This window comes from Pogona vitticeps, chromosome 3, assembly GCF_051106095.1.
Source record: "Pogona vitticeps strain Pit_001003342236 chromosome 3, PviZW2.1, whole genome shotgun sequence".
In the NCBI taxonomy this organism is placed as follows: Eukaryota; Metazoa; Chordata; class Lepidosauria; order Squamata; family Agamidae; genus Pogona; species Pogona vitticeps.
Genome location: NC_135785.1, coordinates 8,261,621 through 8,279,336, shown reverse-complemented (window position 1 = coordinate 8,279,336; position 17,716 = coordinate 8,261,621). Strand labels below are relative to the sequence as shown.

The 17,716-nt window shown below is 46.0% G+C and overlaps 1 protein-coding gene and 1 long non-coding RNA gene across 3 annotated transcripts in view; one reads left to right on the top strand and one right to left on the bottom strand.

Moving 5' to 3' along the window:
* Positions 1-17,716, top strand: part of EPHB3 (EPH receptor B3) — a 109,187-nt gene that overhangs the window by 74,902 nt on the left and 16,569 nt on the right. For both annotated transcript variants that reach the window (XM_078389775.1, XM_078389776.1), the window contains exons 4-5: positions 13,750-13,905; positions 17,067-17,402. In XM_078389775.1, the coding sequence (XP_078245901.1) occupies positions 13,750-13,905; positions 17,067-17,402 (492 nt within the window). The remainder of the gene's footprint in view (positions 1-13,749; positions 13,906-17,066; positions 17,403-17,716) is intronic.
* On the bottom strand, positions 1,032-10,662 carry LOC144587977 (uncharacterized). Its single transcript, XR_013543246.1, has 2 exons — positions 2,925-10,662; positions 1,032-2,053 (listed from the first exon to the last, which is right to left on the bottom strand). It is a non-coding gene; the product is annotated as an uncharacterized LOC144587977 (long non-coding RNA).

Genomic DNA, 17,716 nt, shown 5'->3' with positions numbered 1-17,716 from the left:
GCTGCATGGAGCTTATAATCTACTTTCTGGTCTTTGCTTCAGGGCTAGGGCAGAAGCCCAAGAAAGGAAAGGCATTCCGTGTCAGCTTCCAAATCTATGAAAAAATAGTAATTCTCTCTCTTTTACATGCATGCACCCTTTATTCGCTTTATGTTTCTTTGTGCTTGGATTCTGTATAGGTTTGTTTGCTTTTTGCATGGCAGAGCAAGCCTAAAGCACATTTGGCATTGGAGCCATAGATTACTGCTTCCCTGCTTGCTTTTTGGATGCCGAAAGCCAGCTTCCATGAAGTAGCCCATTTTCTGGGGAGCTTCCCACAGGCCTCGGGGACAGAATTGCTGCCTGTACAGGGTTTGGATTCCCTGCTTCTAGATCTCCTGCTGCCGAGGTTGGGACGCCGCTGATGAAGGCAGCTTCTTAGCTCTTGGCAGAGATAAAAAGAGGCTAGAATCCATATCCTCGGCATGCTTGGTTTTTACGTGCGTGGAGCATGGGAGGCGAAGGAAAATTTGAAAATATAGGTGCTGATCACGACAATCTCCATATTCAGCCCCGCCCGCGTCCCATAAAGAAGATCCAAAAAAAGGCAGGCAGCTGGATGGATTCATAGCAATCAATGAACTCTAGCAGCTTTTGTTCCTGTTAGGGACGGGTGTTTTGTAAAGGTAAGAGCTCTTGATGAACCATTACAACCCTAGGACTGAAACTCCTATCATCGCTTACTAGTGAGGAATGCTGGGAGGTGCCGTTCCACAATCCCTCAAGGGCTCATACTTGATCTAAGAATAATTTTATTATTATTATTATTATTATTATTATTATTATTATTATTATTATTATTATTATTATTATTATTATTATTATTATTATTATTATTATTATTATTATTATTATTATTATTATTATTATTATCATCATCATCATCATCATCATCATCATCATTATTATCATTATTATCATCATCATCATTATCATTATCATTATCATTATCATTATTAATTCATTTATTCATTTATTCATTTATTCATTTATATATATATATTCATTTATTTATTGCATCTGTATGGTGCTTTTCTTCCATGTAGCTGAAGGTGTTATACCCAGCTTGCTTTTTTCCTTTTTCTCTCTCTCTTTACGACACTCCTGTGAGGGTAAGAGGAGGCAGAACAGAGTGGATGTCCCAAGGTCACCCTGTGAGTTTCACCCTGGCTTGGCAGGGCTTGGAACCTGGTTCCCCCAGTTCTCTTAAACCCCCCCCCACACACACACACACACACCACTGTGACTATCGGCAAGGCCTCCGTCCTTGAACCTTTCAAGGCCCTCCTTCCTTTGAGATCAGGCCACCTTATGCCGCTCGTCTCTGATCAAACAAACTGAGGACTGAAGCAATGAAGGTGTGGTGTTCTCATGCTAACTGGTTAGGCAAGGACGCCTTTGGATAGCTGCCCTTATGCTGAGACAGCCAGGAGAGGGTTGTGGTGAAGCAACCTGAGCTGCGGCTTTTAATTTCTCCATTGCCTGGATCACGTCCTACTAGCTGGACCTCATTGTTTGCAACGGCCCGGGTCCCCTCCGGTTTGAGGCCGGATACAGATTGCAATGAGTCTGGATACTTCCCTGTCCAGGTTTCTTAGTCAGCGAGAGACTTGGGGGGGAAAGGAGGGAGAGGGTTGATAAAAGTTAGGAACATTTGCTAATAAAATGCGGGATTTCTTCCCAGAGCAAGCAATGTGGGAATTGCAACATTAGTGAAGAATCCTAATAGATTGGCCTCGTCTTTTTCTGGCATGTTGCCTCGCACTGTCTCGGCCAAAGCAGCTCCGTGAACATCTTCTGCACCTCCAGTTACTTTTTGCCTCTCTTGTGTTGCTTTTCGTCTTTTCGCCTCTCTGTGTTGCTTCCCGTACAACAAGGCTGGCATCGTAAATTTCAAGCAGCAAATGACCTGATAAAAGTGGTGCTATTCATTGTTACTGGGAGAGGAAAAAAAATAAGCTAAAACAGGGTTGGCAATTTCAGTCTTCCAAATCTCAATCTTCCAAAGAAGAGGCTGTTTAAAAAAAGAAGAAGAAGAAGAAAGTGTGACCAAAGAGACTAAATGCACATTTAAAACTTATTATCATTTTGATTTAGAATGTGAAGCATTGTGTTATAGATTTTTGTTAATTGAGAAATAGGATTTAACAAAAGGGTTTTTTTTAAAGAAAGAAAAGCTGAAAAAGCCTTGCACCCTCTAGTGGTCACAAAAATATATTTTTAAAGAAATGTATGTACAGAGTTTTCAAGACGAGATGCTGGGGCCATTAAAAAATGATGAACAAATCCCATTGCTCCTGGAAGTACACAAAAACTTTCTGACCAAACAACCTTAAAAAAAAAAACTTAGGGGGAAAATGTGAGTTCTCCTGGGCGTGTTGGGAGCTTCATGCATGCTATAGGTGACACATTGCCTATCTATCCCTGGGCCAAATCCTGCCCAAAATGACCCCAGATAAATCAAGATGGTTATTTTTGCTTTAGCAGCAGATCCGTAAAGGGCACTGAGGGAATGGCTGGCATATCTGCACTTAGCCTGGTCATGTTGGTTTGAGACCATTTTAACTCTTACAAGATACTGGGATTTGGATTTTACTTAAGGGGTTTTGAATTCTCTGCACTGTCCTTCTAGACCTTTGGAGGTGGAATGTTACTAAACATCTTGGCAGGATATAAATCCAAGAATCCATAGGATGGAGCCATGACAATTAAAAGGGTATCAAACCACATAATGTTGATGTAGCCTGGCTGTGTTCAGTCATGCCTTGGCATGCGTAACCCACAAGCAATACGGGGTGTGTGCTTCCCTCCCTTGCCATTTCCAGCCCACAAAAGCATCCGTCTGTGGAACAAGAAACTGCTGTAGCTTCTCCACGCAAACTGACCTGGTTCTGCGTGCATAAAGTACTTGGTGGCGCAGGTGGGGCTCTGACCGACACTGCATCGGTTGGGGAAAGGGGACGCTGCAGAAATGGGACCTTGGGACCGCAGGAGGTGTAATAACCTTCCTGGCCTCATCCTGATCCACTCACGTGTGATTAGGAAGCAGGTCTGCTCTGACCCTGAAAATCAACTCCATCTCCGCCTCTGAGTGATGCCGTGGACTTGTTGAAAAACAAACAAAAATGGGCAGATGAAGTCAGTCTAGCCACACATAAATTAAATCGACTTTTTTTTTGAGGTAGGGGAGGGGTTTTCTCTTCTTCCTTCTCCTCCCCCTCTCTCACATACCCTCATTATGACCCTGTCCACAACAAAGGGGTTCATTAATGACATGAATAGATGCCTGTTCAGGGGCTTGGATCCTGCTCTCCACAGCTGTGGCCTCTCGTACCTCTGGAAGAAGGTCACACAAGGTGCTTTGTTCCAGCAAAGAGAGAGAGGAGCCAGAGTGGGTGAGGATGACCCACGTGCTTTTCCTGGGGTTGGGGAGAGTTTGGGTCGGCCAGCCACAGAGCAGAGTTGTCTGCCAGCATCTGAGACCGATGGACAGGGGTGCCCTTCCACCCCCCTCCTCTGCCTACCACTAATTTGCCATAACTGGAAGGAAAAGAGGGCACCAAAGACGAGCGCCAGTTTGCTTAGCATCTGCAGAAGTTATTATTTGGACTACAATTCCCAGAATCCCCAAGTCCTCACCAACTGTTCTTTGTAACAGGGTCGCAACTACATTGTACTGTATATCCTGTATGGAGAATTAGATCTTGTGTATGGAAAACTAGATCTCCTGTATGGAGAATTGGTGCAGGGAAAATGCCCCAGAGGGGAGACCACAGCTCCGATACAAGGACATCTGCAAGCAGGATCTGAAGGCCTTAGGAATGGACCTGCACAGATGGGGTACCTTGACCTCTGAGCATTCAGCCTGGAGGCAGGCGGTGCATCATGTTGTTTAGTTGTTAAGTTGTGTCCGACTCCTCGTGACCCCATGGACCAGAGCACACCAGGCCTTCTTGTCTTCCACTGCCTCCCGGAGTTGGGTCAAAGTCATGTTGGTTGCTTCGATGACCCTGTCCAACCATCCCGTCCTTTTTTCTCCCCTTCTCCTCTTGCCCTCACACTTTCCCAACATCAGGGTCTTTTCCAGGGAGTCTTCTCTTCTCATGAGATGGTCAAAGTATTGGAGCCTCGACTTCAGGATCTGTCCTTCCAGGGAGCACTCGGGGTTGATTTCCTTCAGAACGGATAGGTTTGTTCTCCTTGCAGTCCAGGGGACTCTCAAGAGTCTCCTCCAGCAGCACAATTCAAAAGCATCAATTCTTCAGTGGTCAGCCTTCTTTATGGTCCAGCTCTCACTTGCATACATCACTACTGGAAAAACCATGGCTTTGACTGTGCATCACAGCCTCTCCCAATTTGAAGAGACCCTTGTCCAGCAGGCTGAGGCATAGAAGCAGTCCCGAAACCAGCCAAATCAGGGAGCTGGACAGGGGACAGATCGTATTTGTCTTCCATCTGTAAGGGATGGTCACTCTCGAATTGGCCTTCTCAGCCACACGAGACGCTGTTCTAAGACCTCTGTTCAGAGCACGTTACCATAATCTCTTGAGGCCGAAGGATGCCTACATTGTGGTAACTATAAGTGCAAGTTTCACTAGAGTTTGTGGATTTTTTTTTAATATTACCCCTCGATTCCCCTGGCGCACCACCAATTCTTAGTGCCCCTGCGGGAAGACGACAAATGTGAATTTGAGATACTGCTTGGACGAATTCCCTTTTTGGACTAAAGGGCCATATAGATGAACACTCCACCCACACTTCTTAGCAATAGGACAGTAAAGAAGAGTGTCTGTTCAGAACAGACATAGGAAATTTACGGGGGAGTTTTTTGGACTGCCTGTCCCAGAATGTCCCAACCAGCATGGCTAATCTAGTCAAAAAATGAACATTTACAACCTGTGTTTCCTAAGGGAAGGAGGACGTGCAGAGTTCTTTGCGTGGCCTCTGTGTCGCCACTGATGGCTTTCCATCTCTCTCTGGACAACCGATCCTTCAAGCGTCTTCAGGCTTTGGCTTCCGTCAAGCCAACCTTTACTGTGTGCACAGTGATTAACCTTTATTTTATTTCATTTTATTTATATCCCACCCTTCTCCCAATAAAAGGCAGCTTGCAATGTTTTTTTAAAAAATAGATATACAGTATAGCTTGAAAAAAAAGAAGAGGAGGAGGAATTTGTGAGCACAGCAAATTCCTTCTGTGAAATTAAACTGAAATTAAATTAAGCCTGTTCAAAGTGAATAATACAGCATCCCCTACCGGAGTCCCTTCTTCCATGGACCGTTCACTGTCCAGAAGCCTTAGATTCTTCTTGTTCTATAACAAGGATCAGAGCAGTGTTTTCCAAATGGGGGGGGGGGTTCAGGACCCCAAGGGAGTCTCAAAGACACAGAGTCATCAACAGAAGTAGGACAACAAGCAGCAACAGCATAGATAGTACCGGCCTACTTACAGGGCTGTCGTAATGGTGAACCAAGACTGTGTGTAGAAATGCTCTCAGTACGTGAACATTACCATCCAGGAGTGCACAGCATGGTTATTGTTGAATGGGATTAGCCATGCTTTGGTAATGGGGGACATGGAACGGCTGGTTAGCTCAGCGGTTTAGGTCTCTCACTGCAAAACCAGAGGTTACGAGTTCGATTCCCCACTTGACGAGGGCTGGACTCGATGATCCATAAATGTGCCTTCCAGCTCTGCAATTCTAAGACGATGAGGGTGATGGTTCATATGTTTAAAGCTTGGCGTAGATCGCGTTCCAGGATCTCATTGAGCACGGCTAGTATAGACTCTGCTAGAGAGAGAGAGGGACTCTAGCCATTGAGGCTGCCTCATCATCCATTTAGAAAAGACAGAGAATATAGTATTTTGCTTAGAGCTAGCTGTTAGTAGGCATAGTAGTTAGCCCGGGACTGAGGTCAAAGTCCCTCTGAGCCATGCCATTCTCTGAGTAGCCGAGTCTCCTCTCAGCCTGGCCCTGCCTCACAGGGTCGTCGGGGAGGTGAAACGGGAAAGAAAAGAACTGTATATAGTTTGGCCAGAGTTTATGGAAAGCAAAGCAAAACAGAAATGCGATGAATCAATAAAATAACAAGCCGCCCAGTAAAGAGCATGTTGAAAAGTATTTGGTTTATTTAGAGAGGTGGCTGGAAACCTTCCCCTACCTGAGCTTTATAACAAAAGCTAGTGGCTCAGGAAGTAGGTAGAATTACCCATCCTACGGGGTGTTGCCAGAGATTTCACGACCGGTTTCTTGACAAGAGTTGTAGAGCAACAGCACTTCGTAAAAGGCTACTATTGCATTGTCTATTTCTTCTTTTCATTACTTCAGCATTCCTTGTCATTTTTTAAAAAATAAACACTTTTTTTTTCAGCCCAACTCTGTATTGAATATACCAATATTTGGTGTTCATTTCAGGGATGAGAAGGGGCCGTGTCATTAAATTGCCTTCCTCTGGGTCTCAAGGTATTCTTACTGCTGGGGGGGGGGGAGCATTTGGGATAAGATGGATAAAACCAAACTTTGGTGGTGAATGTATATCCTATTTCCAGTGGAGACAACACAATTATGTGGAATAATATCACTAAGAGTGGGAGGGACTCTGTCTATCCACAGGATAGATAGAGAGTTCTATCAAAGTTTCACCAAGCTGCGTCCTCAAAAATTTGTTTATCGTATTCCTTAATTTTCATTGAATGCTTCCTTTCTCCCAGTTAAGGAACCCAAAGGGAGAGCGTGCCAGCTTCTGTCTGAAACCCGATGTCTGTTACTCTTAATACCATATCATGCTGACAGTTAAATATCCATCTCACAGAGTGCCCAGATTCCAATGATTCCATTTGTGAAGACAGGAAAAGTTTCTAGTCCTCAAGGCTATAACGAGAAAGCCTGAAGCCTCTTAGAAAGCTTCCAGTTTGGAAATGGTGGAAAGGTTGGAAAAGTTACTCTTTCTTTTTTAAATGTACTACTGCTCTCAGAAACCCCCAGGCAACATGGCCGTGCAGATGTACCTTAGAAATTGAAGTCCCAAATTTTTTTTTTCCAAGTTCATCTCTCCTTCATCATCCCATGTGATTTCTGCCCTGGTCGTGGAGGAAGCAGAGGTTGTCATTCACACCATATAGCTTTTTCAAGCCGTGTTGGAGAAAGCCACGTCCATCCTCATGATTACAGGAACACAGAAACCGTGCAAAAGATTCGTCCCACGTTCGTGACTAACAATGGTCTGTTTGCTCCCCATTTGTGATTTTTGTTTGCTTGTGTTTTTAAAGAGCCAGCAAGCCTAATTGCATCATGTGGCAGTGAATTCCAGAAGTTAATTATTGCTGAGATTCTGGGCTGTAAGCAGTCTAGAGAAGCAGCAGGGGTGGAAAAGGAGGAAGCGTGAGTCTCTGAGAACAAACCCTAAGGGGAACTTAGGCAGCCAGATGAGGTCAGGACTGGTTGTTGCTCAAGCAGAGCCCAACCCTGGCCTGGAAGTGTTTTGTTAGTTTCTTCTGAAGGTCAAGGGAAACCCAGGGGGCTCCCTGGAGATGGGGATGGCCAAGGTCCCCAGAAGCACAGGAGGGCTCTCAGAAACTTCTACAGTGGCACCTCGCTAGACAGTTACCCTGCATGACAGTTTTTTCGCTAGACATTGACTTTTTGCGATCGCTACAGTGATTCGCAAAACAGTGATTCCTATGGGGGAATTTTGCTGGACAATGTTTGGTCCCTGCTTCGCAAACCGATTTTCGCTAGACAACAATTTTGACAGCTCCCTCCGCACTCTTAAAATGGGTGTTTTGGGGATCTAAGCTTCGCAAGACAGCTATTTAAACAGCTGATCGGCGGTTCGCAAAGCGGCTTTCCTATGGCCGATCTTCGCTAGACAACGACGATTCTTCCCCATTGGAACGCATTAAACAGTTTTCAATGCATTCCAATGGCGAAATAATTTTCGCTAGACGATGATTTCGCTAAACAGCGATTTCAGTGGAATGGATTATCATTGTCTAGCGAGGCACCACTTATATAGGCTTTCTCCCCTTCAATTCCTGGTTCTATCACCATTTGGACCCTCAGCAGCCATGCAGCCATGGGGAAGGGCCACAGATGTGCTGTTCCATCCAGATGTGCCCCACATGTAGTGCACCATCTTTGGTTAACCCTCTTCTGGATGTCGCAGCTGCTGCAGGGTTTGCGTCTTCATTCCAAGGCACGACTACCACCAGAACTCACCTGTTTCTTTTTTTTTTTTGAAACATGTCTCCCACAATCCTCCAGGTAGTTGCTGCTCTGACATTTGTAAAGAGAGAGAGAGAGAGAGAGAGCTGCCTCCGGCAGGCACCTCCTGGGGGGGGGGGTCATCAAAAGCCAACAGAGGGGAACAACATTGGAACATAGTATGTATGAGCAAAATAAAACAAGCCAGCCTGATTTGTCAGGACGATGTGGAGATATATTGCCCCATAGCGCTTAAAGCACTCTCTGGGTGGCTTGAATTTTAATTATGCCGGCTGCGCATGAACACACACGCACACCAAGTTGGGTACTCAATATACTGACCTTGGAGGGATGAAAGGCTAAGTCAAGGTCAGGCCGGCTACCTGACCCCTTCAGGATCAAACTCAGGACATGAGAGCAGAGTCTTAGCTGCAGTACTTCACTTTAAACACTGTGCCACAAGGCTCTTATCTGTTGTAAACAAGCTTCAATTTTGTAAAAGAGACCTTTCTCTAGCCAAGCCACTATGGGAAGGTTGTATGCAGCAGATGTTGTGGTTCATGTTTTAGGACCTGTGGCACGTGGATATTTGAAATAGTGGCTCTCGGGCAGCATTCCAGGAAGCCTGATGGGGCTCGATCCCCAAAACAAGGGAATTTGCTCTTTGTTCCTTTAGTCCGTTCTTCGGGGCCGACGTTTCTCATCGCGAGTGACCTCATCCTTCCAACTACAGCTGTCAGCGTTGACGTGGTGGAACCCTCTGTGTGCAAAGCAGGGCTTGCGCACAAGTTGAGTCTGGAGGCCTCTTCGGGGCTTTTGGGTTTGATCCAGAACGATTTGGGGGGCCCTTCGATTCGGTTTGTGCTCCAGATGCAAACCAAGGTGTCAGTTCATCGATTCAACTGCATTTGTTTGCATTCAGAAACCGTAACGGCTGCAGCTTTCCTCCCCTTTTGCACAGCCATCCGTGAATGTTGGAAACATGATAGAATCTAAACCAGGGATTTAGTAAGTCTGCAAATGTCTGACACTTAAGTTCAAGAGTTTGTCTATCAGAGACCTTTAAAGGTTTCTTTTGAGGAACAAAAACTAGTAGGCTAAAGAAATTTGTCAGCTGTCTGATTTGGCTGTCTCAGATCTGAATCAACTGGTAAACTAGCTTCCTTTCATACCAGAACCAAATCTGGCTATTCTGCTTTGATACGGACACACGCAAATCAACAATCATCATCGTTTTAGAACTGGAGAGCTGGAAGGGACCCAATCGACATTGACTCGAGTCTCTGGCGGGGAAACACAGTGGGGAATCAAACTCCCAACCTCTGGCTCCACAGCCAGATACCTAAACCACTTAGCTCATTGGTCCCCAACCTTGGGCCTCCAGATGTTCTTGGACTACAAGTCCCAGAAGCCTTCACCACCACCTCTGCTGGCCAGGATTTCTGGGAATTGAAGTCCAAGAACATCTGGAGGCCCAAGGTTGGGGACCACTGAATTAGCTATCCAGCAATACTTTGAATGTGAATCATCATAGATAGCCAGATTCCCAGCATCTGTGTGTTCAGGAATGAGGTATCCGCGTACATGAGAGAATCACAGAATGTGCAGAAGCAAAAACAAAACAAAAAATGTAATCATAGTTTTTAAATCATAAAATCAAAATTTAGGGAGGGGAACCTAACAAACCTGAAAAACAGCTGGATCAGGCCAAAACTCAAGTCACTAACCACAGAATGTGGATGATGGGGGAATGAAGAGTTGAGGGGTAGAGAATGGAAAAATGCATGGCTAACTAGAATCTGGAACGCTATTATAGTTCTCTTTTGGCTGCTTTTCAATTTTGTTGGGTTCCTACAATAGGGTCAGAGAAAACAGGCCATACATTGGCAGGATTTCCTCTCCCACCACCAAATAAGATCGAAATATCTGGGGAGGGTTAAATTGTTTTAAGGCAGAGAGATTGTTTTAAAAATCAGCAACTGTAGCCTGGGATTGACTATTGAAGAACAAGCAGAGGGGAGGGATCTGAGCCCCGTAAGGTTTAACTAGCGCTGATGGAGTTTCTTTGCTGTTGGAATGTTGGAAAGGTTCCTCTCAGCTGTGGGGGTGTGGAATTCAGGATCCAGAATCCGGGGAGAGCCTTTTCAGATCATGGGAGCTGTACTTTTAAAAGAGAAACAAAAACAGGGAGGGGGGCTTTTCCAGACCCTGTTTGCAATTATGAGGGCCTGCAGCTGCTTTTCCTAGACATTTCATTCCTTTTGCCACCAAACAACCGGGATGAGAACATGAAAACATCAGAGCGCTGTGTGTACTGCCGTTGCGAAGGGAGGGCAGATGCCCAAGCAAATGGGCAGGGTCATCCGAATTCCAGCCGCTCTGGTTTTACTGCCATCCCAACCATTTCCTGTCGCACTCCAGATTCCCGCGGTCCTTCTCTGTGGTTTCGCCACTCTGAAAAGAGCTTCTTTGCCTCGGCTGCCATCAGCACGATCAGCCGACTTGGGTTGGGCCCTTGAGGCTGACCACACATGGGGAGGGTTCCTGAAACCTTTTCCTGTTTATCGTGCTGCGCTCCTTGCAGGCCCTCGGCAGGTTGGTGTTGTGCTTTCGCCAGAGGATGGGAATCTGGAAAACCAGCACGGAGAAGCTTGGCCGGTCTTGAGTCGGGATTTTGCAAGGCAGGATTCGATGCTGCGCCTTTCCAAAAGCATTGGTGAAGACAGGAAAAGTTTCTAGTCCTCAAGGCTATAAAGAGAAAGTTTACTAATATAATGAAGATGGTGTGAGACCTTCATATAGAAAAGTTGGGGAGGTGGGAGGACTTAGCTTTTGTGGCTTTCTGTCTCAATCTAGAGACCAAAGGCATGGTTAGGGTATGAGAAAAGCAACTTTTCTCATCTCTGCCACAGACCTAGATCATGATTAGAGATGGGGGTATTCGTATACGAATGCGAATATCCCTGCGCAGGTGGCGTTAACAAGGGTCCAGCCCGATGGGGCCGGATGGTCCACTCACCATTCGGCCATAGCTGTGGCCAGCACAGTTCTACCAATGGCTTCGCAGCACACGATCCGCTCGCCACTCTTTGACCTTCTAGCGAGGCTTGTCCTCCCGTTTTGCGCTGCAGAGCCATTGGTAGAATCACGCCATCCACATCTGTGGCGGATCCATGAGTGGACCGTCCATCCCCATGGGGCTGGACCCTCGTTAACGCCACCTATGCGGGGTTATTCGTGTACGAATATCCCCATCTCTAATCTTTATTCCTGACTCTCATATCCCCCCACAATCTCTTCCCTTCCCTTCCTATTAAGAATCCTAGGGGTAAACCAGCAGTAAGCCAGGATATTGAACGAACATCAGATGGTGGCTTTGTATCCTGGCTTGTTCTGAAACCTTTGAAGCTGTAGTTTCCCAGCTTGGATGAAATGGGTTGATCATTTGGTCATGTGGAGGAAAGATCAAATTTATTGTCAGCCCTGCCAAGAGTCTTGTCTCTTTGCTAATGAGGCCATAATAAGATCAATCAACCTGTCTGCGTTAAAAGTTACTGTTTGCGACTCCAACTCCTAAACTCTTCCTGCTAGTGTAGCCAAGCTGTCTGGGGAATTCTGGGGGTTGTAGTTGCCAAAAGTAATTTTTCCAAGCTCCGATTATAAGGGGTTATTTTTTTCTTCCTGATACATCTGTTTGCCATTGCCTTCTGTTGGGAGACATCCATTTCTGCCCCATTGATTCCTCTGGACCAGAGTTCGAATTTGCGATTGACACTTTTGTCAACCAGCTACTGTATTTAAATCAATCCAAGCTGGATGCAGTGAAGTTGTTCAAGTAGCCACACTTTGTGGTCTTTTCCCTATCCCTGGAAAAAAACCCTGATGTTGGGAAAGTGTGAAGGCAAGAGGATAAGGGGACGACAGAGGACGAGATGGTTGGACAGTGTCATTGAATCTGACCCAACTCCAGGAGGCCGTGGAAGACAGGAGGGCCTGGCATGCTCTGTTCCATGGGGTCACGAACAGTCGGACACGACTGAATGACTAAACAACAACAACTCTGTCCCTTCTTCTTCTTTGCTATACTTGTGTAATTTTTATTTCTCATTTCTGTGTTTGGAAAAAAAATGCAAAAACAGTAACAAAGTAGAGTGGTGTAGGAAAAAAGGGAGAATCCAAAAAAGCTCTATGGGAATGACTCAGTCAGCCCTCCGGGCAAACAAAGTTGTTTTTTCTTCCAGGGGTCAGGGAACTGGGAGGTAAAAAGGAGCCTAGTGGCTCAGCTCATTGCCAATGTGGCCCACGGAGGCCGCCCCAAGATTGGCAGGAATCCCACAGCCAGCTGTTTCTTCCTTCTGGGATTCCTGTGGAAGTTAAATAAGGCTCTAGGAATTAAAAAAAAAAACCCACACGTTTCTGCATGACATTGGGAAAGATTTAAAGTCTTCCATATTTTGCAAAGTTGCAAATCCTTCCATAAAGCTCCCACCACCGAGAATGTCACCAAGGCATAAATCTTAGGGTTCTGGCAGGGCAGTGGAAGAATGTCCGGAGAGGGGGCACTGGATCTGGTTTGGTCTTTGCTGAACCAAGGCACTTTGAATTAGCAGTAGGTTTGGGGATCTTTCCTGTTGTGCCTTCTCATCAAACTTGTGGAGGAGTCTGCATCTCGCTCCTGCTTCCTGGATGGAAAAAAAACTGCGTCAGAGAGAGAGAGAGGGTCCAGCTGATCCACGCAGGGAATCCGTCTCAGGGATGGTGAAACCGTTTTGCAAATCTGAGACGAGTCTTGTTTTATGTGCAAATATATATCTGTGATCACTGCAGAAGTTGGGATGGCCGTTTCGGGGAAAGATGCAAGTGAGCAGAATTTGGGAAGTGTTACTTTAGTAACTTTAGTTACTAGTTTAGTAACTTTAGTTACTAGTTTAATAACTTTAATTACTAGTTTAGTAACTTTAGTAACTCACCTGGCTGGCATAACTCTTCGTTTGGCTGACCGGTTTCTTCCTGGAGTTGTGGTGCAAAAACAGGTTAAGGTTCCCTTCTTGAATGCCAAGAAATAGATCCTAAAAGGTGTGTTGGAGTGCGGAAATCTCAACTGGTGGGGCCGATTATTCCTTTCCTGTGTCTGGGATGGGTTCTCAGAATGGGCTCCAGCTAGAAGCAGAGCAATAGAAAGGAAGAGAGAGCCTGAGATATCAGGCCCCTTTATCTAATCCCTTCAGTGCTTCTAAGTTTGGACAGGCGAAAAAATCCTAATTAATTGACGGCCATTAACAGTTCTAGTAATGAATTGCAACAGGGGCCGAATCCACTTAACCAGACGAATTAGCGGACTGCAGCGCGTCAGACAACAGCTGGGGATGGGAGAAATTTAACCCCACTGAATAATAGTCCTGCGTGTTTGTTTTTGAATCTTTATTCCATATTTCGAAAAGGGGGTGGAATCTTATCCTCCTTGGGTAACTAAGTGCTCTTTTCTGGTGCGTTTGTTTTCTCGCAGCCTGTAGCCCGGGCACCTTCAAATCCAAGCAAGGGGAAAGCCTGTGTTCCCGCTGCCCCCCCAACAGCCGGACGAGCTCCGGAGCCGCCACCCTCTGCACGTGCCAGAACAATTATTTCCGAGCAGACACGGATCTCCCGGACAGCGCCTGCACCAGTAAGTCTTTCCTGTGGAGTTTGAGAAATATTTATTTTGGGCTTATTATTCCTCACTCTCTTAAGAATCCAGGAGAGAGCTGGCCAAATGTGATCTACAGGGGAGGAAAAAAAATATAAAACCACAGAATGTGAACAAGAGGAAGGCTCCCAATTATCATGCACGCCAACTATGCAGGTACAGAAGGAAGTACATCGGAAGTAGGAGAAAACCACGGGCCGCCCTAAAGGGCTACATTCCCCCATTCAACCACAGCCCCCCTGCCCTTCAATTTTTAAACATTTCTCTTGAATTTTTTTTTAAAAACCTTGCAGTTTCTTCAGGGTTTTGTCAGGGGGAGTTTGTTTGTTTGTTTGTTTTCAAAAGTGGAAGTGACTTCTTAATCTCTTTTCAAAAACCAGAAGTCCTCTCCTGGCCCTAACATGGCTCAAGAGGGAGCAAAACGCCAGCCCAAATTCCAGCCACCCCCAATGCCAGCTGGATGCAGCCCTCCAAGGTCCAGGAATAGATATGGGAAGTCATTAATCTTTGAAAAATGTCTGCCGCAGGTGTAGGTGAACTATCCTGTGGGCCATTTTACACACCAGACATAATAGGGATAGAACAAAGAAAGGTCTGGATCATTGACCTTGCAATTCTAGGGGGTGCCAGAGTTGAAAATAAAGAATTAGAAACACTAACAAAGTACAGAGACCTGGCCATCGAAACATCTCGCTCATGGTTGAAACACACTCCAGTGGTCCCCGTAGTCATTGGGGCTTTGGGAACATATCAAGAAATTTCACGCAGTGCTATAGGCAGTTGCAGAAGCCACACCATCAGAGCTACAAAAAAATAGCAGTATTGGGAAAATCATGCATGCCATGCTGATATTTAACAGATACTTAGGTTTTTGGTTAAAACTTGTGTCTGTTAGTGAGAATAGCTGTTTCAGTTCACCAGTGGTTTGTCATATACTCAGGTCCAAGGGGCTTCTAGTCTGGGACGGACAGGCTTCCATTGAAAAGCTAGAGGCACATGAAATAAGGCTTTGTCTCAGGTTGTAAAGAGCTTACTGGAACAAGAAGGAGGCCAGCAAAAAAAAAATATATAATGGTGAATGAAAGAAAGGCCAAGAAATCATGGAACGCAAAAAAGTAGAAACAAAGAAATACAGATTGTTACAGCTGATCATTCAGGGTAAAATAAATGACAAAAGATGTGCAGGGAGGAGAACTTGGCTGGGAAACTGGGGAGTCTGGTTTGGATGTAGCACAAAACTGTAAAAACTACAGAGATAAATGTATTCTAAGGTGGGGTTGCAGTGAATGAGAAAAAAAATCATTTCTTTGTGTATTTATGTATTTGTTGAACTTAAAACCACCCATTTTTTAAAAAAAAATCACCTCATTCTCTGGGTGGTGAATGAAACATTGTTAAAAAATGTGCACCGTAAACATTAACCAGAGAAAACATGCAATAAAACTAAACAAAAACCAGCTGCAAATCTAAAAGTCCAAACAGCATTTCTCAAAAGGATAAACTCAGCAGCGGAGTAGACGAGAGGACTATGATGTAAAAGCTTTAAAAGCAATTCTTTAAATGTCCGAAAGATTTTTTTTTATCTTCCACCGAAACATCACAGTGTGGTTACCAAGTGGGTCTTACTGGGGAGAGCTTTTCAAAGATATAGTAAAAAAAAGCAAAGCAAAATGTGTGCTGTTTATAAACTGCCCCATGGCACTCTCTGGGTGGTTTATACTTTAATTATGCAGGCGACACATTGCCACACACAGAGAGAGAGAACAACATTGCCCCCACCCCAATGAGCTGGGTACTCAATTTACCAACCTCAGAAGGATGGAAAACTGAGTGAACCTGGAATTGAACATGAGCAGAGTTTTGGCTGCAGGGCTACAGTTTAACCACTGTGCCATGGACAGGATCCTCTCACAAGAGGCCACATGCCTCCCCTCATTTAATGCGAGCACCTGAAGGTGGAACCTTTAGAGTTCAGCCTGGGGAAATACAGGAGGAGATAGCTGTTCCGTCAGACAACGAGACTCTTTAAACAGTGATCCCCAACCTTGGGCCTCCAGATGGTCTTGGACTACAAATCCCAAAAGCCTTCACCACCACCTCTGCTGCCCAGGATTTCTGGGAGTTGAAGTCCAAGAACATCTGGAGGCCCAAAGTTGGACACCAGTGTTTTAAACAGTGATCCCCTACCTTGGGCCTCCAGATGTTCTTGGACTACAACTCCCAGAAGCCTTCACCACCACCTCTGCTGCCCAGGATTTCTGGGAGTTGAAGTCCAAGAACATCTGGAGGCCCAAGGTTGGACACCAGTGTTTTAAACAGTGATCCCCTACCTTGGGCCTCCAGATGTTCTTGGACTACAACTCCCAGAAGCCTTCACCACCACCTCTGCTGCCCAGGATTTCTGGGAGTTGAAGTCCAAGAACATCTGGAGGCCCAAGGTTGGACACCAGTGTTTTAAACAGTGATCCCCTACCTTGGGCCTCCAGATGTTCTTGGACTACAACTCCCAGAAGCCTTCACCACCACCTCTGCTGCCCAGGATTTCTGGGAGTTGAAGTCCAAGAACATCTGGAGGCCCAAAGTTGGACACCAGTGTTTTAAACAGTGATCCCCTACCTTGGGCCTCCAGATGTTCTTGGACTACAACTCCCAGAAGCCTTCACCACCACCTCTGCTGCCCAGGATTTCTGGGAGTTGAAGTCCAAGAACATCTGGAGGCCCAAGGTTGGACACCAGTGTTTTAAACAGTGATCCCCTACCTTGGGCCTCCAGATGTTCTTGGACTACAACTCCCAGAAGCCTTCACCACCACCTCTGCTGCCCAGGATTTCTGGGAGTTGAAGTCCAAGAACATCTGGAGGCCCAAAGTTGGACACCAGTGTTTTAAACAGTGATCCCCTACCTTGGGCCTCCAGATGTTCTTGGACTACAACTCCCAGAAGCCTTCACCACCACCTCTGCTGCCCAGGATTTCTGGGAGTTGAAGTCCAAGAACATCTGGAGGCCCAAGGTTGGGGACCACTGTCTTTAAATATTGAAACGGTGCTTGCTGGTAATTGTACTCCAAGACCATAACTTCCAAAAATCTGTGCCCAGCAAGGGTCGAGGCGGATCTCTCAGCCGATTTGTTCCCGTTGCAGCTGTCCCGTCAGCCCCTCGCAGCGTGATTTCCAATGTGAATGAGACGTCGCTGGTCTTGGAGTGGAGCGAGCCCCGGGATTCCGGAGGCCGGGATGACCTGCTCTACAACGTGATCTGCAAGAAGTGCAGCGTGGAGCGCCGCCAGTGCATGCGCTGCGACGACAACGTGGAGTTTGTCCCCCGCCAGCTGGGCCTGACCGAGAGGCACATCTACATCAGCAACCTGATGGCCCACACCCAGTACACTTTCGAGATCCAGGCTGTGAACGGCGTCTCCAGCAAGAACCCCCAGAACCCCCAGTTTGCCTCGGTCAACATCACCACCAACCAGGCAGGTGAGTATCCCGTGGTAACGGATGCCGCTTGGGTCCGTTCCCCGAGACCTGGATCCCTTTTGGGTCACCTCTACTGAGCCGGCAATGAGGAAGAGCCCCTGAGACTGTGGTTCTGCCCTACTATGGAAACACAGCAGTGAATCTGGATTTTGGGAGGACACATCTCCCTTTTTATTGCATGGGTCCGAGCAGTACGGTTTTGGTTATACACAGATTTTTTCCCCTATAAATAAATAACTATTCCAATAAATAAATAAATAAATAAATTTATTTATTTATTGCACTGATATGCCGCCCATCTAGACATTGTCTAC